The following is a 27,411-nucleotide window of genomic DNA, read 5'->3' as shown; positions in this document are numbered from 1 at the left end:
CCTTGAAAAATGTAAGGTGGCCACCGCCATGTTTCAGAATGAAATATGTCCAAAACATTAAATGTAATATTTCCGTATAGCAGTATTTACATTTCATACATTTTTTCTTTATTTTGAAATAATACTTTTTGGTTGATGACACTACAGCGTGAGTTGTATTTGCTGTAAGTAGCTAGTTCCGTCTATTTACCCATCGACTAACGTATTAGCTAGCGCGAGCTAGTAGCACGCTATCCGAGGGAAGGAGCGGAATATCGGCCTTACGCGTGCCAAGTATTTGGACATTTAGCTAGTTGACTCAAAAGCTTTTTGTAAGCAACGTAAATACACATTTCATTAATGCATGGTCAACGTTGCATATTTGGCTAATATAATGCTCGACTGTAGTATTATAGTTAGCGCTATCACATATGAGTTAGGACAAGGCCGTGCAACAACATAAGCATAGTTTAGCTAGCTACTGTAGCTCCAGCTCATTTGAAAAGACAGGCAGCCTAGTTGTTTATTATGCTGTTGGCTATGAAGGTGGTGTGAACTAGTTAGCTACATAACATGAAATAGCTCGGCAGCTATTATTACCTAGCTAGCTAACGTTAGCAAGCTCAAATAGCATTGTTACATTGTCTTAGATTCTGCAAACAACATGGTTAGTAAGCTAGCTAGATGCTCATCTGCGTCTGTCAGAGGATGTCTTCCTTTATTTCTTTACCAAATAAAACACGTCAAATATAGCTAGCTAGCTTGCATGATGGAACTCATTCATGAAAGGCTACCTTTGCCAAGCCATTCACTGATCTTTGTGACAGCTGTCAAAATGAAAAGTAATGTTACAGCGTCAAATAGCTACAGTTATTATGTACAGAATTATTCATGGTTGACATTGATACAAGAATATGTCAATGTTTGATTGAATGATACATTAAAATATGAAACCAATATTGGCTAAATGATTTGATGATAATGTCTACCCGCTGCAGGTATTGTTTCCCATAAAGTAAGTGTTACGCAATGCACCATGGGAGTGGACAACAGCATATGCAACGGCAACTTCAGAGATCCAAGTCCATCGCTGGATCTGAAGCAGAAGACCAGCAGCAGCAGACCATGGCAGTTACTCAACAGCAGGCAACAGCCAACCACCCACAATCACCTGTGACCACGTTTGCATCTGCAGCCAGCCCTTCAGCTCCCCAGTCACCCAACTACCAGATAATCATGAGCCGCAGCCCTGTCACAGGCCAGAACATGAACATCACCTTACAAAATGTCAGTCAAATGGTGACGGGCAACCAACAGATCACCCTCACCCCACTCCCCCTCCAGAACCCAGGCTCTCCCGGCTTCCAACACACAGCTCCGCAATGGAGGTTTGAGCATGCCCCGTCCTCCTATATCCAAGTCACCTCACCCCTGCCCCAATCCATGCAGCCCCAAAGTCCCACCCAGCACAACCCAGTACCCCTCCAGCGACCTGGGGCACCCGGAACAGGACTGAGTGTGTGTGGACAAAGCCCAACACGTTTTGTTGATACTGGCATGCTTGTGAGACAAATCAGTCCATCTGGAAGTGGGCACTTTGTTTACCAAGAGGGGACAGGGTTGACGCAGCTGGCTCCAACCACAACTGGGCAGGTGCAGTTGCAGCTGTCCTCCCCAGGGGCACCAGGCTCTGTGCGGGAACGCAGGCTGTCACAGCCCCATTCACAGACTGGAGGCACCATCCACCACCTCGGACCTCAGAGTCCTGTGGTCAGTGGCACTGCTCTGCCCATACTGGGGAGCCCAGGCCACATCACCACTTCCAACTTGCCACCTCAAATCAGCAGTATTATCCAGGGGCAGCTGGCGCGGCCCATGATATTTGAGAAGACTCTGGGTGTGGTAGCTGGAGTGGGGACAGCTGCCACAGCGTCTTTCAGTATGCCTTCCACCATTACTCCTTCCAGCCCTTCCCTCACTAACCCTCCCCAAGGCATCCCCAATCTCCCCCTCACACCTACCGGCATGAGCATGGGCTCCATCAAGAAACAGATACCCAAAAAGCTGGAGGAGATTGCACCCTCCAACCCAGAAGTGGCTCAGCTGAGGAAGCAGTGTCTGGAGCAACACACTAAGAAGATGGAGGGTCTGAAGGAGGTCTTCAAAGACTACCTGATTGAACTGTTCTTCCTCCAGCACCTCCAGGGGAACATGATGGACTATTTGGCTTTCAAGAAGAAGCCCTGCGTCCCGCTTTTCACTTACCTGAGGCAGAACGACCTGGACCTTGAGGAGGAATCGGAAGAGGAGGAGCAGTCTGAGGTCATCAATGACGAGGTACTGTTACAGAATTGATTGATATCTTGTTGTATTGTGTCTTAAAGTCCTATATTCAGAACCCCTCGACTTGTTATCCTGTGTTTAGGCTACATGAATCTAGTTCAAATCTCTGTGCTACTCCCAGGTCAAGGTTGTCACTGGAAAGGATGGACAGGCGGGGACACCAGTTGCCATAGCTACACAGCTTCCACCCAATGTTTCAGCAGCATTCTCTTCCCAGCAGCAGTTCCAGGTGAAGAACGGTGATGGGGCACCAAATGACTGCAACCTCTAAACAGAGCGGATGGAACGGATTTATCGTTGTCTCTTTTAAATGTTTCCTTTTTTATCTCTTGGAAGACCCTTTTTGATCTCTTGTATCCAAGCTCTTGTTAACCCTTGGATATGTCTCCTCAGGTGCACCTGGGAGCATCTGGCAGCATGACAAACCCAGGGGACATGGATGCCTTTAAGAGGCAACAGGCAATGGCACACGCAGGTAGGGCAAGGACAGCACACTCCCGTGGCCTTTTTGTTGGTTTGTTTCCTTCCCCTTTTCGTTCTTTTTGTTAGTTTTTCTTGTTTTGTTTTCTTACCTCAAATTGCTTCTGCTTTTAGATATTTGGCATCTTCTAGCGCTGTGTGTAGAAGTCTTAACCCGAGGAAGGAGAGGTGGTCTGTATGGTGTACAGAAAGTAATTGCTGTTTGCCGAGTGTCTTTTTCCCGTTATGAGGGTATTGTGTGTTTTAAATCCCAGATCAGGCTAAGAGGTCCCGGATTGAAGTTGGTCGCCATGGAATGATTTTCCAGCATCCTGGTGTTTTAGGATCACCTGGCGTTCCACTCCAGCAGCTTATGCCGACAGCACAAGGTAGGGGTGCTACTACCAGGCCGTTATGTGTTCTGTTCAATGCTGCTGGACGTGTCCTCAACCCTATGAGACAAACTGAATTCCAACAGCGTCCCATTGTCTCCAACGAAACCTCAAAGCAGCATCAACAAAGCGATCTTCATCCATCCGCTGGACAGACACCCCAGCAGGCCTCAGGAAATTCAGGCATAGCTCTCCCAGCACGCTCTCTCTCTAGAACAAGGGATAAAATGGGGAAGAAGAAAAAAAAAGTCTGAAGAAAGGAGTAGCCTCTCTGGGAAGATGCCATGTCTTATGATTTGACTTTTATGTTTTATTGATCATCCGTCTCCATCCGTTTCTGTCGTCAAATGTGTTCTTCTCGAGCGTCTGTTTGGACGGACTTTCCTGTGCCGTTGGAGCTTTGGCTAATTCGCAAGCGGATCACGGAAAGTGAGAAAGGAGGAACCCTGGGAAAAAACAAAATGTATCTTTCCAGTGAGGCATGTTTGCTCATTCGATTATTGCTTTTTTGTTCTTCCTTTTTTCTACTCATCATTCTCATCCCTCCGTCTCCTGCACCCCCCTCCCTCTCCGTTGTCTGTCATTGCATTGTCAACATGGATTCACAATGCATTTCAATACTAAATTCAGTTATCAGTCATCAAGAGCATCCATTGTTTCCTTTTCTTGTTCCATCATGCTCATCCTTTGTTGGTTTCCCCCATCTGTTTCCATGGCATACCGTTCTGACTTGGCCTCTTTCCCCCAGTTGTAGTAGGAAGGAGGGGAGCCGTGTGGAGGAAGCTTGGTGCAGTCATGACATGTCACAGGTTGGCGTGATGTATGTCAGGGCCAGGTGTTGATGTGATCTAGGGGATGATGTGAGTGATGGTCAGGGAGGTAAGAGACAGGTGCTGCTTAGTCTGTGTGCACAGCTCCGCTCAGCCCTGCTGTCTGCAAGATCCCATGTGTGTCCTCCTGCTCACTCCTTTGCTTTGCTTTGCTATGGTCTGTGCACCCCAAAACTAGAGGCAAGTATATGCCAGCATTCCAGCTAGGCATGACCTTGCTTCATGCATGCTGAACATATGGTGTTTTTGTGATGGTGATTGCTCACATTATTTCCTTTTTTCTTCCCCTCTGTTTTTAATTTTCAATATTTTCTGTTTCATTTGATTTTGAACCCTTTCTTCTCAGTCCCTCTGCTGAAACTGTTTATGCATGATTAGTTCTGCTGTTTTAATCACATTCTCTTCTCTTAACATTTTAAAGGTAATGTTTATTATTTTTGCATTAACAAAAGTAGTATTTTATTTGAAGGACATGTAGATGATCACATTGATTTGTTTCTTCTGTAACCATTGTTCTTTATAATTTTTATGAATGTTCTCCCTTCGTCAACAGTAAGAAATACACTGCTGTTGACTCATAGTACATCCAATTGAGACGTTCTGGGTCGCTGGTACCATAGATGGAGCAGTAAACACTATCATTTTAGAATCTGATGATCACGTTCAGTCAGTACTGAAATGTATTGGCTTAAGAATGAGGCACAAAATGCCCTCTGGCCTGAGTACTGCTCAGTCCCCCTCTGTCACCCTTCAGTGCTCACCTGAATCTCAGTCCGGTGCAGAGTGTAGTGTTTTTAACAGGCCGTTATTTTAGAGAGAGCAGGATTGGTATGGACAGATAAACAGTAACTCACAGCCACACCTTGTTATTCTTTCCCTCTCTCTGCTCCTTTCCTTGTTTTCCCTATGACTTGGTTACTGTGCTCCAGGCGGGATGCCCCCCAACCCACAGTCGGTTCAGATCCCCGGGCAGAAGCAGAACCAGCCGCTCTATGACCCGTCTAAAGGGCCTCCGGTGCAGAACGCTGCCAGCCTGCACACCCCTCCCCCCCAGCTGCCAGGTCGCCTCCCACAGGGCGCCCTCCCCATGGCAAGTCTGCCCATGGCTCTCTCTCAGCAGTCACAGCTGGTGGAGAGCTCAGCCCAGGCTGCCAACCTGCTACAGGTGAAGGTGCAGGGGGCCGGCCCCATCATGGCTCCAGTAAACTCCCACACACAGCTCCAGCAGCAGATGCAGTCTGGCCTTCACCTCCAGATGCAGGCTCAGCAGCTACAGCAGCCTCAGCCCATGCTGCAGCCAGGACAGGCGGTGAGTCCAAAGGATAACTTCCAAACATTGCATGTTTTTGGTTGTGTTCATCGGTTTGTAGATCAACGGTTTGCCTTCTCTCTCTCTCTCCTCCCTTGATCAGACTGTGGCTCTTGCTCGTCCTGGAGCAGAGTCCAACCAACCTGGCCAAAGAATGATGATCAACTCCCAGTCTAACCCCTCCATATCTCCTGCCCCCCTCAATGTCCCTAACTCACTCCCCTCCCCCCACACCATTGGCCCCCTCCGCCATCCTGGGTCCAACATCACCCCTGCCACACAGTCCAAACTGGCCGGGCCCAACAGCACCTCCACTATCAAAATGGGTGGCTTTGGTCAGGGCTCAGGTATGCAGTCATCAGAAGGGAGCTCACAGGACAAACAAGCTGAGCAGACCAAACTGGTGAGGAGTTGCTTCAGAAAAACCTATGACTGTGCAAGAACTTTTGTGTTCAGACTGTATTTCATAGTCTTTCAGGTGCTTTTGTGTTCAGACTGATCAGGTGCTTCAGTGTTCAGACTGCTCATGATGTGACCTCTGACCCCCCAGGAGAGCCAGGTGCACCAGCGTATCTCTGAGCTGAGGAAAGAGGGCCAGTGGTCAGCTAGCAGGCTGCCCAAGCTCATGGAGTCCTCTCGGCCCAAGTCCCACTGGGACTACCTACTGGAGGAGATGCAGTGGATGGCAGCTGACTTTGCCCAGGAGAGGAGGTGGAAGATGGCTGCTGCCAAGAAGGTATGATGCCGTAGTCCTCTTGCGGTACTGTTACTGTAGTACTGTCATTGTTAAGATTTCAGTACACGATCATAACTGCATATGACATATTCTCCATTTCCCAGCTGGTTCGTACCTGTTCCCGTTACCATGACGAGCAGAAGAAAATGGAAGCGAAGTTCAAGAAAGAGGAAGAACTGCGACTTCGTCACATTGCTAGCACCATTGCCAGAGAGGTGGAGTTCTTCTGGTCCAACATTGAGCAGGTAAGTTTCTCTTGATGTGAAAACTGTTCCATTGTTGTCCTTATTATTTTCAACAGTGTGATCCACTCTGTCCATCCTAATTAATTTGTTCCATTTGGTTTCTCTCAGGTTGTGGAAATAAAACTACAGTTTGAGATTTATGAGAAGAGACTGAAAATGCTCAGCCTGCAGAGAGCATCGAGTAAGGGTGAGAGTTAATTTAAGAGCCTTTTGAAATGGTTTTACTACAAGCTAACTTTCATATAACGTCTATTGAATATATTGGTTATTCCTTGTGTCACAGGACAAGATGTTAAACCTAATCAGTCGACAGCAGATAAAGCTGAAAAAGATGTAGGTGCTGCATTGACTTACTGGCTCTTGTTATCCAAATTGTCCAGACATAACCTAATATTTTTTGGTGATGGTATGACGCTTATTTAAAATGTATCTTATTCACAGGAACCCACTATGTCATCAAGGAAGCGAAAGTCCAGCACTTCATTGGCTGAAGAAGGTATGTGTCCAAAATATACTGAACAAAAATATAAACGCAACATGTAGAGTGTTTCATGAGCTGAAATAAAAGTTCCCAGAAATTGTCCATACGCACAAAAAGATTATTCTCTCAAATTTGTTTACATCCCTGTTTGTGAGCAATTCTCCATTGCCAAGATAATCCTTCCACCTGACAGGTGTGGCATATCAAGGAGCTGATTAAACAGCATGATTAGTACATAGGTGCACCTTGTGCTGGGGACAATAAAAGGCCACTCTAAAATATGCAGTTTTGTCACACAACACAATGCCACAGATGTGTCATGTTTTGAGGGAGTGTGCAATTGGCATTCTGACTGCAGGAATGTCCAACATAGCTGTTATCAGAGAATAGAATGTTAATTTCTCTACCATAAGCCGCCTCCAACATTGTTTTAGAGAATTTGGCAGTATGTCCAACCGGCTTCACAACCACAGACCACGTGTAACCATGCCAGCCTAGGACCTCCGCATCCGGCTTCTTCACCCGCGGGATCATCTGAGACCAGCCACCCGGACAGTTGATGAAACTGAAGAGTATTTATGTCTGTAATAAAGCCCCTTTGTGGGGAAAAACTCATTCTGATTGGCTGGGCCTGGCTCCCAGTGGGTGAGCCTGGCTCCCAAGTGGGTAGGTCTGCCCAGTCATGTGAAATTCATAGATTAGGGCCTAATGAATTTATTTCAATTGGCTGATTTCCTTATATGAACTGTAACTCAGATTGTTGAAATTGTTGCATTTATTTTTGTGTTCAGTTTAGATGTCATTTTATTTAGGCTTTGAGCAGGTGGGTGCCAACAGGTGCCCTCTTGCATTGAACAGTTGTTTGAACACAAGTTATCCTGTAACTTGTCTATGGCTATGTTCTCTCTTACAGTTCAGGATGAGGAGAGCACCATAGAGGAGCAGGAAGCCATGGAGGTGGCAGCTGATCAGAAGGCGGAGTTGGCAGATCTGGCTAAAGATGGTCAGCATGACGCACCTTTTTCTCACCAGAACCAGTGATGGATTTAGCCCGATGACCTTTATTTAATGGTGTTTTCTTTAAAACATGTCATGTTTATAAGTGCCCCTTTGGTTTTGTCTATGCTGAGCCTTTCCTCTCTGTCTTGTACCGTTCTCAGCTGAGATGCCTCTGGATGCGTTGGTGAAGCAGTATGCTGGTGCCTACACTGACAACTTTGACTGGCCCCAGCCTGCCCCACCGAGTGATGAGGAGGACCGGGATGAGACTGAAGGTACACTTAAATTCTACATGTAAACTCCATCTCTGTGTACCCGTCTTGCTCGGTGCCGTGTGATTGTTGATATGCCAAGATGATTAGTTTCAAAGCAAAAGGATTTGTGGGCTGGTGGTGTTCTCTCTGTAGTGCTGATGTGGTTATTTTTCCATCTCAGATATGGAGTCCTCTCTGGACAGCCCCCATGAGGCTGTAGTGATAGACTCTCTGCTCAGTGTGGACCAGTATCGAGGTTCTGACAAGGCCTGCCCCACTGGTGCTGACGGGAAGCCTAAGAAGGACATAGCAGAGGTGGCAGCTGCCACAGAACTCATCCTACCCAAGGGCAGTGCCAGGACCACCTCTTCTGTGAGTCCTCACATCTCAGCCTCACACTGACCCAGTGGTTTACTGTTGGGTGTCATGTAGCCAGTTTGAGAATGAGTGGAATTTGGCAGGATTAATGAAATGACAAAATTGCTTAGAATTGAAATCTACAGTTAAGAGGACAGTTAGTGGGTTACTATGTACAAACAGGGAATCATTATGACCCTTTGCTATGTATCTCAGGTCCGCAACCAGGCTCCTTTCCTGCTGCACGGATCACTGCGTGAGTACCAGCAGATCGGAGTGGACTGGCTAGCCAGCCTCCACAAGAAACACCTCAACGGCATCCTAGCAGACGAGACTGCACTGGGCAAGACCGTGCAGATTGTGGCCTACCTGGCCCATCTGGCCTGTCAAGAGGGTAATCTAACCTAATGCTGAAATAGGTTATTCAATGCTTCTCATATGTTTCTGTATGTAAACGTGAATGTAGACATTCATAAAGACTTAATTCATTTTTTTTAAATGTAGGTATCTGGGGCCCCCACCTAGTTGTGGTGAGGACGTGTAAGATGCTGAGCTGGGAGATGGAGTTTAAACGCTGGTGTCCTGGCCTCAAGATCCTCCTCTACCTTGGCAACAGACAGGAACGCAGAGCAAAGAGAAGGGTAACTAGTAATGATCTGTTTCAATAGCACCTTTTTCAGTAGACAGACCCATGAGATTGAGTCCATTCCAGCAGAGAGACTTTGGGCAGGACAGCAGCACCAAATGTGACACAGTAAATCATGGACACTTCTCATGAATACAGTGCCATAAAGATGTACATTTTCTTCTCTTTTTGGCTTATTTCAAATGCTCTTGTATACCAGTTTGTATTTGTCTGTCCATAACTTGTCGTGTTGGTGATGTGTCTCCAGTGGTGGGCGGAGGCCAATAGCTTCCATGTGTGTGTGACGTCCTACAAGCTGCTGCTGAAGGACCAGAGCCACTTCCTGAGAAGGAGGTGGAAACACCTGGTCCTGGATGAGGTGCAGCTCATTAAGAATATGTCCGAGAAACACTGGGAAACCATCTTTGCTCTCAAGAGGTGAGCAACTCTTATTTTAGGTTAGCTCTGTGATTACACCCACACACAGACTGGCCTGCCGAGGGCTTTTTGGTGACAGCTTAGTTAGCATGAAATGAAGGCTAAACTCTGAAATGTGGTTTGACCTTGTGGTTTTCCATGCGTTTGAAATTATTCGCGACTAAGAAACAACAAAAGCTAATGATGTGTTATTGTGGTTTGTTTTCCAGTCAGCAGAGGATCCTCCTGATCAACACTCCACTACACAACACACTGAAGGAGCTGTGGACCATGATCCACTTCCTCTTGCCAGGCATCACCAGACCCTACACAGACTTCCCAGTCAAGCCAGGCACAGACCAGAACCAGGACTACTGCCACAAACTGGTCATTCGCCTACACAGGGTCAGTAGGGGTACAACCAAACGCTCATCTTTCTAATCCTTGTGTGTTTGGAGGTTGTCAGTAGTCCCTGTTATCATGAATATCGATGGCAGTTTAGTTGTGGTGTGAAGTTGTTTATCTGAGGGTTCTTTCATTCCTAATGGGTGTGTTTCATCATTAAAGAAGACATCTTGCTTAACATTGGGGGTCAGTATGATTCCCATTTACCAGGGCATCGCTGTTCATACCTAGTTACCAATTGATCCGACATCCTTTCTCCTCTCCTCTCTCTCTCTCCTCTCTCTCTCTCCAGATGATCCAACCCTTCATCCTGAGGCGCTGTAAGAGGGACGTGGAGAAGCAGCTCCCTAAGAAGTATGAACACATCCTCAAGTGTCGCCTTTCTAGCAGACAGAGGAGCATGTATGAAGATATCCTCACTCAGCCAGGGTGAGTCGGGCCTCCAGACACCACAGTTCCTCAGCCTAATGTATGGAAAACCTGATTGCATTTGGTCCTATTCTCGTAGACTGAATATTTGAGCACAGGTTCAACAGTAGAAATGCATGATGATTCTTTGGTTATTAACAGAGCATGGTTGCGCAGATGTTAAATTCACTTGCCCTGTTTCTGAATGTCTTGTCCTCTGTCCGCCCCTAGAGCCCAGGAGGCGTTGAAGCCGGGTCATTTTGTAAGTGTGCTGCAGGTGCTGCTGCAGCTGCAGAGGATCTGTAACCACCCAGACCTGGTAAACATCAGGGAGACCAGCAGCTCCTACGTGTGTTCCTCTCTGCAGTACAACACCCCTTCGCTGGTGCTGGGAGCCCTACAGGAGGACCAACGCACGGTAGGACTAGGAGGGTGCCAGTACCACACAGCTAAAAACTCCTGAGGGTTTTTATTCCGATTATTCTATTTCATTAGTACTGCTCACCTGAATGACGTACAATGAAATTGATTAGATTGGTTTTGATTTAACTCTAGGTCTTTATCTGATAACTTAGTCCCCACCTACATAGGAGATTCAGAACACGCTTTCCTTTTGTCTTTTTCTAGAGCCTGGACCTGTCCCTGTTTGACCTGATCAGTAATGAGAACAGACTGACGCGCTACGAGACAGAGGAGGTTCTACCCAAACTCAAAGTCACCCGTCAGCTGATCGAGGAGATCCAGAGTGCCCCGGACCCACCGGCCAGGCCCAAGCCCTGCAAGATCAAACCCATGAGGTCTGTGCGCTACCTTTCACATCACTTGGAAACCCTAATACACACCACATGACATGGACGATTACATTCTGTTTCCGACAAATGCTAAATTAAGTATATTTTCGAATTCTCACAGCGCTAGGCTTTGTTGCTTGACTTTTGACCTTTTCATTGAATCTATGATTTGATTGACAGGTTGTTCCAGCCAGTGCAGTATGGTACCAAGCCAGAGGGTGGTCTAGTGCCCATGACTAGTACTGTGGGTCAGCAGCGTCCTCCAGCCACCACTACCCCTCAGTCAGCCCAGACCAGGGGCAAGTCCCCTGTCACCTCCACTACCACCACACAGAGTAAGACCTCACTATAGACCCCTATAACAAGGGTGCACCTTGGTATGCACATGGGTTCACACTGTTTTCAAGTTTCATGCTATTTTCAAGTTGAATAACTTGAAGTAAATCAAACATTTATCTTAATGTGTTTTGATAACTGCAATTGATTATTTACAGTATTTTTGCAGTGTGTATCACACAGATAATCGCATGATGCTACCATATAATGTTTTGTGAAGCATGTGTTATTTTAGTCTGTCATGACACTAAAAACGGCATTTTAGTGAAGTTAATTAAACTAACTGCATATTGTGTCATTACCGCCATTACATTTTGAAATTGTCTGGTTTATGCACGTGTAACTTTAAAAGATGGGGTCATCAATGTAATTTCGGGAAAAAATCTACAAAAGATTTTACTACTCCAAATGTATTCTGAAGCAGAGAAGTCAAAGGTGAATATGTTATTGACATCCTCTTTTGACTCCAGGGATGGGCAACTTTGATGGGGGTGGGGGCCATCAAAAATGGGAACTCATCATGAGGGGCTGCCGTGGCTCGCGGGTGTGCACACATGAGGTTAGACCCTAACTGTTTGGGGACCCAAAGTGAAATTTTGCAACCAACATATTTTAGGTGCCCCCTTCTTGACAGTGAAGAGGAAGAAAAAGTAAGGTGAGATAGTAAATTTCCTGCAAATCTATACATTTTTAAACAAGTTTGCTGCAATTCTACATATTTTGCTATGGAGCGGAGAGAAGATTTAGCAATTTTAATAACTCATTTCATGCAATTCTACTCATTTTGCCATGGTGGCGGAGAGAAAAATTTGTAGTTTTATAGCTAATTTCCTGCAAGTCTACACATTTTACTGACATGGGCTACTTATTTGACTGACATAACGAGAGAAAAACTGCTGATTCACAACCCCATTTCCAACTTGCACTTTGTGTATTCTACTATTCTACTATTCTAACTCTCCACAGTAAGTTGAGACACCCGACTGAGTTCCATAACCAAAAAATTATAATCATTGGAAATTGATCTGCGGGCCTACAAAAGGGGGTCTGCCAGTTGCCCATCCCTGCTCTAAATCCATCTATCCCAGACCGGTATAAACCAAACCTATCTGATGGACCACCACCCTCGAGTTGTGCTGTTGAATTAACTGACACGTTGTTTCAGTCCCTTCCTAACAGTTAGCCCATTCCAAACCCCCTTGTACTTCACAGTGGTTGGGACAGCTATTCAGAAAGCCCAGACTACCTCTCCTGCCACCGGCACCACTGGGTCTGCTGTAGCCTCCTCTGGGAGCGCTGCCACTGGCCAGTATGTGGTGGGGACTGTGGCCCTGGGCCAGGCTCTGTGTGGCGCAGCCCAGCCCACTCTGCCTGGCATTGTCCAGGTCCACAGGCCATCCCTAGGCCCCACCCATGCCATCCAGCCCAGCCTGGTTCCCCAGAGGCTGGTTCTAACGTCCCAGGCCCAGGCAAGGTTGCCTAGTAAGTGGCCCCCTCCCCTCCCTCCAATGTTTCCCTCCACTTTCAGCTCAACAGATAGGGCTGCTCTGACAACAGGCCTCTCTCTCTCTGGGACACTGCTGATGTGTGTTTGGGTCTTGGCTTTTAAAGAAATAGCACTTCTTTCTGTGTAAATATATTGAAAAAAGTCTGTCATGGTGGAATTATAGTATTAGAATATTTTATGTTAACAGTATTGATTGATATATTTTTAAAGGTAGAAAACATATTCAGGTTTACAGCTATGGCATTTCCATTGTCCTATTTTACTGCAGCGTATGTGAAGATAAAAAGCACTTTAAAAATGAGAACTACAGCCACGTCAGCAGCATCCCCAAATAGCCTCCTCAGTCTCTTCTGAAACCTGCATGTCCACAACCCAACGTCTGCTGCCATGAGACCACACAAGACTGTTTTAACCATTTGAAAATGATATTCCCTCCACCCCTAAATATTGGTTCTCCCATTTTACTAATATTTTGCCTCTTATCAGCTCAGCTGCAGGAAGGGATCCCAAATCTTTGGTTCCTCTGTTTGTTGATGTTTTTTTCTGGTTTATTTTTACTCTGAAGGTGTGCACTGCTAAGCATGTGTAAATGGTCGCACACACTGCTAACCTCAGGCCAGTCCCTACCCCCAGTGTGAACACACACGGTTACCTTTTCAATAGGAACTCGACACACAACTCCAGAAATTATAGCATTTAAAACTATTCTAGCCAGAAAATGTATCTTTAAAAGAGCATACAGGTCTTTTTGGGCAATCATTTGGATAAAGGTGCATCGTCTAATTGCATGCCTGCAGTAGGTGTTGTTGTTGAAAAAGCAGTTAAGTGCAAGCCACTGCTTTAACTAAAAAAAGCAGTGGCACCTGAAGATGACTTGTTCTTTTTTTTTATTTTCCCCCTCAGGTTTTGGTAGAGATTAGCAACCACAATGGTTGTGGTGTTGTGGAGTGCAGCTACATACGCTCGTCCCACTCATTAACCCACCCTGGTTCTGCATGTCTAGTCTCCCTCACCCTTCAACTAACTGAAATATCAAACGTGTCTTTATTTTGTCTTTTTGGTGATGCACTGCTAGACTGTTTCTGACAGCAGTCCTCTTTTGGTCTGTGGTGTTATTTGACTAGAGGTGTGTGTGTCTTCCCTCTCTCCTGAAGGTGGAGATGTGGTGAAAATAGCTCAGCTGGCGTCCATAGCAGGCAGTCAGAACCGGATCTCCCAGCCTGAGACCCCCGTCACGCTGCAGTTCCAGGGCAACAAGTTCACGCTGTCCCCCAGCCAGCTCCGACAGCTCACCACGGGGCAGCCCTTGCAGCTCCAAGGTACACTCGGTAATGTACACCCAACATTTCATACTCCTTATTTCCAATCACTTGCAACAAAGATGCTACTTTTCTCTCTACCATGTAATTTATTCCAAGTTCCCATCATATAAATATTTAGAGTTGGATAACCAATGTTACATGTATTGACATTTTTACTTAGAGAGTGATGAAATTAAATGGTGATTACCCTAAATAGCTGTTTGAAGGTTTCCGTGTTGTCTGTGTGCCTGGTTGTGTGGTGGTACAGGTAACATCCTACAGATAGTGTCGGCCCCCGGTCAGCAGATCCTCCGGCCTCAGGGCTCCATGCTCATGCAGACGGTACCTCAGGCTGTACCCGTCTCCAACTCCTCCTCCACACCTGGCACCCCATCCCCAGCCACCCCAACCCACCAAGGTAAGCCATCCACCTTCAACTGTGAATAGTGCAGATAGGGCCTGAAGAATTACATCACTGTCTCTGCTGTCATGGCTTTACAACTCTATAGTCACTATTCTGACAGTGGTTGTGCTGTAATGGTCTTTCTCCCTTTACTTGTAAAGTCTCAGCCTCAGGGGTGAGCGTCAAGCCAGCTCCTGCTGCTCCTATTGCCCCTCAGGTAGGTAGAACTGGCACTGGTAGAACACAGTAGAAAATGAAACGAAAACACATACCTATATTTCTGTAGTCCCATGATCCATATTCTCACCAAAGCGATGAAATGTCACTATGATGCCGTTCTTGTGTGTCATGTACAAGGAGTCGTCAGAGGAGAGGGGTCGTCTGCTGAAGGAGCGTCTGAGCCGCCTGTTCAGTTCCAACGAGCGGCGCTGTGGCCGCAGTGTCCTGTACGGGGCTGACCTGCTCCAAGCCTGCTCTGTGACCCCAGGGGCTCCTCACTCTGCCCTGAGCCCCAGGGGCTGGAGGTGGGTAGGCAGGGACAGCTGCCTCAGGGCCCAGAGGACCCCTGTGGCCACCACCACACACCTCCAGTCTGCCCTGCTCTCCTCCGCACATCGCCAGGACGCTGGCAGCCACCTAGTCAGCAGGTACTCAACTTCCCACGATGGTCAATCACCTCACATCACTGTCAGATTAAACTTTTATTTCAGGATGGACGTGATCACCCTGGTTCAAAATATAGTTAAGTTTGCATACAGTGAATTGAGTTAAAGCCTACTTGAGTTCATATAGCCTTTTGTATTTCTTAAAGTCATTAAAATACTCTCTCCTCTCTGTAGGTTATCATGTGTTGTCCCTGTCGCAGTAGCTCCTCCCCCTCACCTGTATGCAGCCAATCCCCCAGCTCCCTACAGCCTGGAGCAGAAGTCGATCAGTCGCAGGCTCCAGGAGGCTGCCGCCCCCCACAGCACAGAGATCCACCGCCTGGCCTCTGGACACCAGCTCCAGTTCCCTGACCTGCAGCTCATGCAGATGGACTCAGGTGAGCTCAGCAGAAGACTATATTTAGCTTTGTGTGCCAGGGCTCTAGGCTCTCCTATAAGCCTGGTTCAACATAGGTAGTCCATTTGGTGTGCGGGCTGCACACATTGTTCGAATTACACAAAAATTAGCATATATTTTTCTCCACCGAAGGTAAACTTGAGGCCCTGGCCATTCTGCTCCAGAAGCTGAGGTCGGAGAATCATCGAGTCCTCATCTTCACACAGATGGTGAAGATGCTGGACATCCTGGAGGCCTTCCTGGACCACCGGCAGCTCACATACATCCGCGTGGACGAGAGCCTGACCACAGAGGAACGGCAGGTAAAACACCTTTGTACCAAGGAAGTCATCCGCTGCACCAGTTATGGTGCCTGTGTTATAGTGAGTTCACACACAGAGACTTCTATTGTGTTGCATGACTAGGGTTAATTGTAGTACACTCACTCAGTGACAGCCCTGCCTCTCTTTCTGTTTCTCCCTGTCTAACACTGGGACCTCTTGATTCAGTGCAGTGTTCTGGCACTATAAGGGGACAGAGTACTACGCTCTCTTCCCTCCCTACTGGATGCTGTTCCTCCTAGGGCCTTAAGAGAAGCACACAGTGGCAACTCTAGAGAACCTATGGGGCTATTGGGCTTTTTTAGTGCTGTACTTTTTACTTTTCTGCAACACTTGCCGTTTCATTTTCCGTCTGAAAAACCTGTTTCTGCTACACTTGCTATTTTTATTTTCTGGCTGTCCAATCAGACGTGTCTGCCTCTTGTCTAACCGACCTCTTGTTTAATTCTCCTTCGTCTCTCTGTCGGTTAGCTGAGTGAACTATACCGGAGGTGTTTGGTTTGTAACATTTGAAGCAGAGGAAGCGTGTCTTCATTTGTCTAAAAGACAAAGTATAGTTGTGGAGAACTGCTCAATTTCAGCGCACCAGTCACTGTTGCAGGATATACTCTTATCATAAACCCTACAATAATTTGTAGGATTTAGACCTCTCCAACCATCTATACCATGTGTTTTGTAGATGTTAGACAAGTATTGGTCAGGGTCACAAGAGGTAATGCTACCTATACCATTATCTTAATTGGAGTATTGGGATAGGATACAACTCTGAAGCCCTCTCCTTAGGACTAATCTGTCTCTCTCGGTTTCTTACGATATCTCCCTCCCATCAGGAGCATATGAAGACCTTCAACAGGAACAGACAGGTGTTCTGCAGCATCCTGACCAATCGCTGCTGCTCGGCCGTGGGGACCGTGTTCGACGCAGACACCATTATATTCTACGACACAGACCTCAACCCCAGCATGGATGCCCGCACCCAGGAGTGGTGCGAAAAGATCGGACGCTTCAAAGACATCCACATCTATAGGTAGCACACAGTTTATGTCAGAAGTTCACATACACCTTAGCCAAATACATTTAAACTCAGTTTTTTACAAATGCTGACATTTAATCCTAGTAAAAATTCCCTGTCTTAGGTCAGTTAGGATAACCACTTTATTTTAAGAATATAAAATGTCAGAATAATAGTAGAGATTATAATCTTTTTCACCTTTTATTTCTTTCATCACATTCCCAGTGGGTCAGAAGTTTACATACACTCAATTAGTATTTGGTTAACATTGCCTTTAAATTGTTTAACTTGGGTCAAACGTTTAAGGTAGCCTTCCACAATCTTCCCACAATAAGTTGGGTGAATTTTGTCCCATTCCTCCTGACAGAGCTGGTGTAACTGAGTCAGGTTTGTAGGCCTCCTTGCTCGCACACGCTTTTTCAGTTCTGCCCACAACTTTTATATAGGATTGCGGTCAGGGCTTTGTGATGGCCACTCCAATACCTTGACTTTGTTGTCCTTAAGCCATTTTGCCACAACTTTGGAAGTATGCTTGGGGTCATTGTCCATTTGGAAGACCCATTTGCGACCAAGCTTTAACTTCCTGACTGATGCCTTGAGATGTTGCTTCAATATATCCACATAATTTTCCTTTCTCATGATGCCATCTATTTTATGAAGTGCACCAGTCCCTCCTGCAGCAAAGCACCCCCACAACATGATGCTGCCACCCCCGTGCTTCACGGTTGGGATGGTGTTCTTCGGCTTGCAAGCCTCCCCCTTTTTCCTCCAAACATAATGATGGTCATTATGGCCAAACAGTTCTATTTTTGTTTCATCAGACCAGAGGACATTTCTCCAAAAAGTACGATCATTGTCCCCATGTGCAGTTGCAAACCGTAGTCTGGATTTTTTAAGGCGGTTTTGGAGCACTGGCTTCTTCCTTGCTGAGCGGCCTTTCAGGTTATGACGATATAGGTCTCGTTTTACTGTGGATATAGATACTTTTGTACCGGTTTCCTCCAGCATCTTCGCAAGGTCCTTTTGCTGTTGTTCTGGGATTGATTTGCATTTTTCGTACCAAAGTACGTTCATCTCTAGGAGACAGAACGCGTCTCCTTCCTGACCGGTATGACGGCTGCGTGGTCCCATGGTGTTTATACTTGTGTACTATTGTTTGTACAGATGAACGTGGTACCTCTTCAGGCGTTTGGAAATTGCTCCCAAGGATGAGCCAGACTTGTGGAGGTCTACAATTTTCTTTCTGAGGTCTTGGCTGATTTCTTTTGATTTTCCCATGATGTCAAGCAAAGAGGCACCGTGTTTGAAGGTAGGCCTTGAAATACATCCACAGGTACACCTCCAATTGACTCAAATGATGTCAATTAGCCTATCAGAAGCTTCTAAAGCCATGACATCATTTTCGGGAATTTTCCAAGCTTTTTAAAGGCACAGTCAGCTAAGTGTTTGTAAACTTCTGACCCACTGGAATTGTGATGCATTGAATTATAAGTGAAATAATCTGTCTGTAAACAATTGTTTGAAAAAGTACTTGTGTCATGCACAAAGTAGATGTCCTAACCGATTTGCCAAAACTGTTTGTTAACAAGAAATGTGTGGAGTGGTTGAAAAGCTAGTTTTAATGACTCACCTAAGTGTATGTAAACTTCTGACTTCAACTGTAACTCTACATACCATATCAGGATGACTAATTGGAATGTTAGTCAGTTTGAGGTTGGTAATTTGGTGTTTTGTATCCCAGACTGGAGAGTGGGAACTCCATTGAAGAGAAGCTGCTGAAGAACGGCACCAAGGATCTGATTAGAGAGGTGGCTGCTCAGGGGACTGACTACACCCTGGCATTCCTCACACAGGTAGGATCTTTTACCCTCACACCAACCAGACCCCAGCCCCACTCACACAGGTAGGATCTTTTACCCTCACACCAACCAGACCCCAGCCCCACTCACACAGGTAGGATCTTTTACCCTCACACCAACCAGACCCCAGCCCCACTCACACAGGTAGGATCTTTTACCCTCACACCAACCAGACCCCAGCCCCACTCACACAGGTAGGATCTTTTACCCTCACACCAACCAGACCCCAGCCCCACTCACACAGGTAGGATCTTTTACCCTCACACCAACCAGACCCCAGCCCCACTCACACAGGTAGGATCTTTTACCCTCACACCAACCAGACCCCAGCCCCACTCACACAGGTAGGATCTTTTACCCTCACACCAACCAGACCCCAGCCCCACTCACACATGTAGGATCTTTTAACCTCACACCAACCAGACCCCAGCCCCACTCTGACTAAAACCCATACTATATTATTTCATACGCTGTGTCTCTGTCCAGCGGACCATCCAGGACCTGTTTGAGGTGGAGGCCGGCTCTGGAGAGAAGGTTGAGGAGTTTGTGGTTCTGCACCAGGAGCCGTCTCCCTCTGAGGCAATCTCTCCCCGCGTGGCCAGGCCCTACATCCAGGCCCTCCACAGCATCAGCCTGGACGCCCCACCACCAGAGATGCAGGAGGAGGGGGGTCAGGAGGAGGACCTGGAGAAAGAGGCACAGGTCAAAGAAGAGCCCTCTCAGCTGGAGGAGCTCAGTGCTGTCATGGACCAGGTGATAAACTGTCATTAAGTGCCTTCTTACAGTATGTTGTAGACTACATACCAGGGAGCTAATACACCAGTTTTAACTACAGCTGGATGGTCTTGTAGACTACATACCAGGGAGCTAGCACATCAGTTTTAACTACAGCTGGATGGTCTTGTAGACTACATACCAGGGAGCTAGCACATCAGTTTTGACTACAGCTGGATTGTCTTAATCTTATACTCCATCAGCTAACGCCGATAGAAAAATATGCCCTGCAATACCTGGAGTATCTTCATGTCAGTGAAGACGAACATGTTGCCAAGGTAAGACTTTAAACAGTTCTCTCAGACATCCAGAGGTACTACTAGCTCGTAAGACCTTGCATTCTCAAAGTAGCACCAGACCACAATTAAAAACAACTTTGATAATTATTTAATGACTAATGTGAATTTCAGGAGCGACTGTTGTGTGCAAAGAGAGGCTGGGAGATGCAGCACCTCCAGAAACTGAAGGCTGAAGACTCAGAGAGGATGATCATTGAGGACGAGGAGAACCTGTTCACCTACACCAGAGAGGATGCTTACAACATGGTAGGTTTTCACTCTCTCATCTGGTGGTCACGGTGTTGAGATAAGAGAACAGAGCCTGTAGTGCGTTTCCATTGTAACTCCGTGGTAATGGGAGCTTAGCTCTTGTCTCTGTTTCAACAGGAGTATGTGTTTGATGGAGAAGATGGCCAAACGGAAATCATGCCGGTAAGTCAGTCGCATAATGTCTACATCAAATCAAAGTGTATCGGTCACGTTCACAGTTTTGCAGATGTTATCGCAGGTGCATTGAAATGTGTATGTTTCTAACTCTAACAACGCAGCAATATCTAGCAATACAATAACAATACACACATCATTTAAATAAAAATTACTTTTCAGAACGAGCAAGACATGACAGTACCTGAGATGTGTCATAGTGAAGCCTCATATGACCCATGAGCCTGTCAGCTCTGTTAACCTATGGTTCTGGTTGCAGCTGTGGACTCCACCTACCCCACCGCAGGATGACAACGACATCTATATCGACTCTGTGATCTGTCTGATGTACGACTCTGCTCCCATGCCTGAGTCCAAACTGCCTCCTGTCTACATCCGCAAGGAGCACAAGAGACTCAAGATGGACCCCTCGGGTAAGGCTTTGTATTTCTGTAACAAGCATTACAGTATGGTACATTGTGTGTGTAGTGATGCACTTGTGAGCTCTGTCCTAACCCATGTGCTTGTGCTCCGCAGCAGGCAGGAAGAAGAAGAAGGGTCATGGGGAGACGGTGATTCCTCCTCGCTCCCTCTTTGAGAAGGCCAGCATGCTCAAGGTCCGCCGCGAGGGCAAGGACCAAAAGAAGAACTTCTCCCTGAAGCAGCAGGCGCCCTTTGCCAAGCCTCTGCCCTCGCTGGTCAAACCTGCCATGGAGGCCGGACAGGACAACCCAGAGTGGCTCATCAGTGAAGACTGGGCCCTGCTACAGGTACTGAGCAGGCTGCTACTGAAATGGCTTGTTTTACCCCTGGTGGAAATGTCTGTCATAATGTATGTTTGCTAGGTACTCTCAGATGAGTTGAACTAAAATATACTGAGAAGCTAAGATATTTGTAAATGTGGTGAAATGTGTTTTAGTTAAGTTAGTATGATGTGTTCCGTTAGTGAAGTAATTGTCCCCTCTCTCTCTGTCCGCGGCAGGCTTTGAAGCAGCTCCTGGAGCTCCCTCTGAACCTAACCATCATGTCTCCGGCCCACACGCCCAACTGGGACCTGGTCAGCGACGTGGTCAACTCCTGCAGTCGGATCTACCGCTCGCCCAAGCAGTGTCGCAACCGCTACGAGAACGTCATCATCCCCCGGGAGGAGGGCAAGGTGAGCAGCCATGACTACGAAAGTCCTGAATGACAGCTGGACATTATATTGTTTTGAGTATTCAGATAATTAACCCATACCGTTTTTGTTACTCGTTTTAGTTGGTGTATGAGGCGAACCCCAAGAAGAAAACTAAGAGCATATACAAGGTACATTGCCCTACTCTTGTGTTTTACAGTGGTCATATTGTTGGATTCACAGAGCTCTCTTGATTGGCCAGTTTCCCTCCTTTCTCCTTCACCAGTCTAAGAACAGCCGGCCGCTGCGGACCTGTCAGATCTACACCCAGGATGACAACGCTACACACATCCAGCTCTACAACAGCCGCTTTGAGCTCATGAAGATCATCGCCAGCAAGAGGAGTCCCCCCATCAAACCGCTGTAAGCACTCAACATGACCATTCCTCTGTAGCATGATGTAATGCATGTTTTATCGGCCTCTTGATAAACATGCTTAGTGTGCAACTATCAGTTAACTCTATGGAATGTTTGCTTCGTCTTCAAAGTCTGGGGATGAACCCATTCCAGAAGAACCCCAAACATGCCTCCGTCCTGGCAGAAAGTGGGATTGGCTACGACAAGCCCCTCCCTCCCATTCAGGTGGCATCACAACGTGCTGAGAGGATTGCCAAGGAGAAGAAGGTGTGTACTGTTACTGTATGTTCTCTCTGGTTTTGGATTAATGGCTAAGTTTGCAGTGTGACAGTGCTCGCGCTCTGATCTTCAACATTCCTATCTGTCTGTCTGTCCTGCCAGGCCCTAGCAGAGCAGCAGAGGACTCAGCAGCTAGCTCAGCAGGCTGGAGTCCCCCAGGCCGTGGCCGGTGCTGCCCAACCCCAGGCTGGGGCTCCCGCTGTAGGCCAAGCCCAGGCCCCGGGAGTCCCCCAGGCCCCTGCAGTGACTGGAGCTACCGCTGTACCCAACACCGCTGTCCTGGTGAGAATGGGGAGAACCCGACAATTTTCAATGTCAGACCAAGAGCTGTCTATATAGATTTATTTTGGGGAAAGAAAATGTTTTTACGAGAACATTGCTTGTGTTTTTCAGGCTGGATCCATTAAGAATGCTGCTGGGGGGACGACCATTCAAACTGGTGGGTTTTCATGGCACTGTCATTGATCATTACAAAACATTTGGTCTGTAATGAAATAGTCATTTCTTAAGTACTTTCCTTTTTGTCCCTTTCAGGCACCGTAGCGGGGAACGTGATTGTGAACACAGTGGCTGGAGTTCCTCCAAGTTTGTTCCAGGCCAACAAACGGCTGGCATCACCAGGTCAAGTCATACCAGGCACCCTGTCTGTAAGTCACTATGTATTAACCCTGTTATTGTTTCCCTCAACTCCTAGGGAATCTTTCCCAGTTTCTGTATTATAACACACAATCACCATTGTTTGAGAAATATTCAGTCTTGCTGACAGAGTGAATGGTCCGACATGAGGCCCTGTGCTCTTGTCCCCCCTCCAGCCTGCCGGTGCAGCAGGAGCCCAGGTGGTCCACTCCCAGCAGAGAGCCGTACCTGCCGCTGCCACCCCTGGAGAGGTGATCGCCATAGCTACGGGTCAGCAGGGTGTCAGGGCTATAACCCCGGTGACCGCCTCTGCGGTGGTGTCCACCACTCTGACCCCAGTGCAGTCTCAGACCCGCTCCCTGGTCACTCAGGTCACACCAGGTACTGGACACATTATTCACACTGAACACATACAAACAATCAATTCATAGCCCTTTTAACACCAACTTTAAAGTAACCCTTCTTCAAAGAACATAGGGAAACATCCAACAAAACAACATACCGTAAATTCCGGTCTATAAGCCACAACTTTTTTTCCCAGGCTTAAACAATGACGTGGCTAATATATGGATTTTTCCCGCTTTCAATTTTTTTTTCTCCCCAAAAATATTCTGTGACGTGCTCAGTTTTTTGCCGGCATGAAGCTTTCATTAGACCAATGAAATTGCCGAACGGGTTAAGGTCAAACAACTTTTTTGTTTACTGTTTAGATTAAATCGAGCGCCCTCAAACTTCCCATCATTCTGATTACGGTAGTCATTTTGTCACCCTCATCATGGCAAAGACACGGAGAAATGCATATGATGCAGCTTTCAAGTTGAAGGCGATTGATCTGGCTGTTGGAAAAGGAAATAGAGCTGCTGCACGGGAGCTTGGTCTTAATGAGTCGATGATAAGATGTTGGAAACAGCAGCGTGAGGAATTGACTCTAAACAACTAAAGCTTACTGCTAATTTTTTATTTTTTGTTACAAGCGGTGTTTCGTTAAAGCCTGTGTAAAGTTCATTTGTTTCAATGTACCGGTAGGCACCTGCGGCTTATAGACATGTGCGGCTTATTTATGTTCAAAATAATATATATTTTTTTTATTCAGTAGGTGCGGCTTATTCAGGTGCGCTTAATAGTCCGGTAATTAAAGTGCCCTGTCCCCTGGTTTTGTGATCTGACTCCTCTCCCTCTCTTTGTCCCCAGCCACAGGCATGCAGCTGCCCCAGGGGAAGCCCATCACTCAGGCCCACCTCCACATGCTCCGCCAGCAGCAGCTCCAGCAGCAACAACAGCAGGCTTCCTCTCCACAAGGCATCAAGGCTGTGGGAAAACCCCAGGTACTGTGCTCTATAAAGAAGCCCTTCATTCACTGCATGGCCTCCTGGCATTAGCTGCTACTGATGCTCAGTCCCCTTCTCAAAGCAGTGCAAGTTTAACACTTTGCAAGTCTATGTGAATGCACATAAATTGGATTCACGATTTCAAAATGCATCACAGTCAGCGAACCACACTGCACTATATTCCAGATACTAAGATGTTAAAGCACTTGAGATATAACTTGACTTTAACTCTTTCTCTGACTGTAGGAGCTGCTGAAGATGCACAAGCAGAAGATGCAGATGTCCCAGCAGCAGGTGGCAGTGGCAGCAGCCCAGGGCCAGCAGCAGGCAGGCCAGCAGGCCTCCCAGGTCCAACTGGCTAACCCCCAGGCAGCCCAGGCCAACCCACAGCTAGCTGCTGTAGCTGCTGCTCCCAGAGCCGGGGCCGTGCTGGCTGGTTCTACCGTAGCCAACCTGCAGCTGGCCAGACTGGTGAGGACCAACTTTATCCCCTGCTCTTGTTTGTTTTCTACAGTATGTAGCCTGGTCTAGGGGATTAGTACCACTGTTGTGCTGATCTTTATTATTTTCAGACTGGTAAATGCCACACAACGTCACTGCTGAGACGTGTCCATTTTGAATAATGATCTACCAGAAGTAACCGTGATGAATTAATGATCCATTGAAACAGTGTTTAGAACAGTGTTTGTCTTTGCCACTCCAGACGCGGGTGCCCACCCAGGGTCAGATCCAGGCCCAGCCAGGGCAGACGGCCCAGGTGACCCTCACCAAGCCCCCCGTAGTCTCTGTGCCAGCTGTGGTCTCCTCCGCTGGCGTCACCACACTGCCCGTCTCTGTGGCTGGTATCAGTGTGGCCATTGGCCAGGCCCAGAAAACAGGTGGGGAAGCCCTCCAATTCTCAGCAACTGATTAGACTGAAGCACTCAATCCTTTTCTCTTAGCACAAAAACACATACCCCCACACTCCCTCTGTTGGTTGTTGTCCTGTCCCTGAGTCACTATGTCTCTCTTCTGCTCCTGTAGGTGGGCCGGTGTTGCCGCCCCCGTTCCCCCAGATGCAGCTGCTCCAGATGAAGAAGCAGCAGGCAGCCGTTCAGGCAGCAGCAGCCCAGCAGAAAGCAGTGGAGCCACAGCAAGGACCGGCCACTGTGCAGCAGAAGGTGCGGCTCAAGGGACAAACAGAACCACCGCCGTCTACACAGCCACACACATATTTAAGTGTTATCTTGTTGATACCATAAGGGTATGGGTTGGTCAGAGGTGCGCTTCTAATCTGAACTGAAAGTGACACTTATGAAACTACAACCCAGTCTGTCAATAGTTGCCATGCATTTTTGTCAGAAGAATCTTGTTGTGAACCTTGTTCTGCTCTATGTCCTCTCTCTCAGTTGGGCACCCAGCAGGTGACAATGCAGGGTCCCCAGGCCGCCCAGCAGCAGCAGAAGGTCACCTATGCTGCCACCACCCAGCTCCAACCTGGCATCAAGACCCAGTTCTTCACTACCTCCATCGCCCAGACTGGAAAACCCACTGGGGCCCAGCAAATGCAGGTATGCACTCATCTACTACTCAGATACTTCAACCCACTGGCCTTTAGGTTCTGGGTCATATAGAGGGCATGTATAGAGGGCTATTATCCAGAGGTGTGAGGAATGCTAACTGTTTCCCCTTGTATATTAGGTGCCTAAACTCCCCCAGATAGTGCAGGGGCAATCCACTGTGGCCAACATCCAGCAGATCGTATCATCTCCACAGCAGGTAAGGGCACTATGCCCCAACAGAGGGGCAGAGGCATAAAGAATGAGAAGTAACAGGTTTTGCTTACTGTGCGTCATGACCTTTCACGTCTTCCTTGCATGTGACTCAAATACAAGTCAGCTTGCTTAAATTGCACAATGCTTTCATGCGTTTTGGCATTTCGGTCATTCCCTTTAAACTCTTGTGAAATGTTATGATGGTGAATAAAGCTACCAAGAGGGCAGTATATTCTGGTAATGTTGTCGTCTCTCTAATTTGACCCTCTTGTTGTGTTGTACCAGATCCACCCCCAGACGGTGCCCTTGACCCAGCCTGCGTCCTCAGCCCAGCCCCAGGTCCAGATGATTCCATCAGGCACATCCCAGGTGGTTCAGCAGAAGCTTCTCCAGCAGCAGGTGGTGACTGCAGTCGCCTCGCCTCAGATCCAGACCACCTCTCCTCACAGCCCGGCCCAGCAGGCCCAAGCGCCTGCTGCAGCCGAGTCCCCTGTACTGCAGCAGCCAGCCAAGGGCCAGGCTCGCGGAGGGGCCATGAGGGGCAAGAACCAGGCCAAGCCCAGCGGGGGCAGCAGCTAGTAGCCCACAGAAATAGTTAGTGCTCCCCTTTCAGCTAGGCCAAAGAGCCCATATCATCAGTGTAAATGCACTTACAATGACATGAAGAGATTCTTTCACTTTGGCAGAGCAGTGAAGTCCTGACTGAGGTGGCTGTGTTGAATCTAACCTGGCTAAAGGAATGGCATGTCTTCAAGAGTGTTAATTTTCTACATCAGTTCTGTAACTGTCCACTGTTTCAGAAGGTCTCCCCTGGAGGCAACCTCCCCCTGCACCAACATTTAATAAAGATCTGAAAAGCATATTCATGCATTTTATATTGATGAATATATTAATGTTACTATGTGGCTGGAGCCTATGGGCTGGTGCATCACTAATTTGGGGGAATGTTCATTTGAATGTTTTGTATATTCATACATTGTTCCTGCCCTCCTTGGTGTCCTAATGCTTACCTTTTATGTCTGCAATTTCCTAGTTGTTTATAGATATAGAACATACCAATCATATCATGATCAAGTAATGTAGCTAAATATCAGTACTACAGGTGCATTGCCTACCAGAAGGATAAGTGAGGATTTCAGTCATCGTGCTCATTGTGAAACATGTAAATCACACAAAGCCCTGAGCCATTAGTGATTGCAGAGTTGTATCCATAGAAACACATTCACATAACCTTTTTCAGTGTACCAATTTAACATTGAAAGAGGTGTCCTTAAAAGTTAGCTCATTTGAGCTTGCCACGTCAAACTGCCCCAATAGTGATTGTATCACAGTTAAACACAAATGAAATACAATCTGGATGTTGCTTTTTCAGATATTCTATGGAAAATAATGCACGTTCCTTTAGTCCATTGTAACAAACACTGTAAACATTAAGTATCTTGTTTTCTCAAATGTCATTTTGTATTGATGTAAAAAAAAAAAAATGTAAATAACAATGGAAAACATTTGTACTTGTAAAGTAGTTTATTTGATTTTTTCCAGCCTAATTGTAATAAAGTGTTTTGTTTTTATACACCA

General features: G+C 46.9%; 1 protein-coding gene and 1 non-coding gene across 11 annotated transcripts; both read left to right on the top strand.

Annotated features, from left to right (window-relative positions):
• LOC115200036 (E1A-binding protein p400-like) lies at positions 1-27,411 on the top strand. 10 transcript variants are annotated; one of them, XM_029762699.1, is made up of 53 exons: positions 1-148; positions 978-2,316; positions 2,444-2,551; positions 2,716-2,797; positions 3,057-3,170; positions 4,933-5,312; positions 5,416-5,715; positions 5,863-6,048; positions 6,153-6,293; positions 6,402-6,480; positions 6,577-6,626; positions 6,735-6,789; positions 7,688-7,777; positions 7,935-8,048; positions 8,209-8,399; positions 8,601-8,778; positions 8,889-9,025; positions 9,278-9,447; positions 9,657-9,831; positions 10,124-10,260; positions 10,471-10,657; positions 10,867-11,036; positions 11,211-11,365; positions 12,579-12,848; positions 14,028-14,201; positions 14,443-14,592; positions 14,739-14,794; positions 14,935-15,224; positions 15,417-15,619; positions 15,772-15,941; positions 16,790-16,986; positions 18,713-18,824; positions 19,317-19,583; positions 19,808-19,882; positions 20,015-20,149; positions 20,270-20,314; positions 20,586-20,739; positions 20,843-21,075; positions 21,288-21,461; positions 21,563-21,610; positions 21,706-21,842; positions 21,968-22,103; positions 22,218-22,397; positions 22,509-22,554; positions 22,650-22,762; positions 22,928-23,132; positions 23,943-24,076; positions 24,326-24,550; positions 24,783-24,957; positions 25,103-25,239; positions 25,468-25,629; positions 25,760-25,837; positions 26,119-27,411. In XM_029762699.1, the coding sequence occupies exons 2-53, from the start codon at positions 1,009-1,011 to the stop codon at positions 26,410-26,412; spliced, it is 9,282 nt and encodes a 3,093-aa protein (XP_029618559.1). In that variant the 5' UTR covers positions 1-148; positions 978-1,008; the 3' UTR covers positions 26,413-27,411. The 10 variants fall into 10 exon arrangements, with proteins under 10 accessions (XP_029618559.1, XP_029618562.1, XP_029618563.1 ...); XM_029762702.1 differs by having other exon boundaries at positions 1-164; positions 6,402-6,474; XM_029762703.1 differs by having other exon boundaries at positions 1-164; positions 14,028-14,192.
• Positions 16,094-16,223, top strand: LOC115200700 (small nucleolar RNA SNORA49). The gene has a single exon (XR_003879594.1). It is a non-coding gene; the product is annotated as a small nucleolar RNA SNORA49 (small nucleolar RNA).

This window comes from Salmo trutta, chromosome 9 (assembly GCF_901001165.1).
Source record: "Salmo trutta chromosome 9, fSalTru1.1, whole genome shotgun sequence".
Classification (NCBI taxonomy): Eukaryota; Metazoa; Chordata; class Actinopteri; order Salmoniformes; family Salmonidae; genus Salmo; species Salmo trutta.
This window is presented reverse-complemented; position numbering and strand designations above follow the sequence as displayed.

Bases quoted from the DNA above. Each gene is read 5' to 3' on its own strand.
- LOC115200036 (XM_029762699.1), top strand. From the start codon at position 1,009: ATGCACCATGGGAGTGGACAACAGCATATGCAACGGCAACTTCAGAGA. The intron at 9,832-10,123 runs GTCAGTAGGGGT...CTCTCTCTCCAG, and splicing joins TGGTCATTCGCCTACACAGG to ATGATCCAACCCTTCATCCT. The intron at 21,843-21,967 runs GTAAGCACTCAA...TCGTCTTCAAAG, and splicing joins AGTCCCCCCATCAAACCGCT to TCTGGGGATGAACCCATTCC.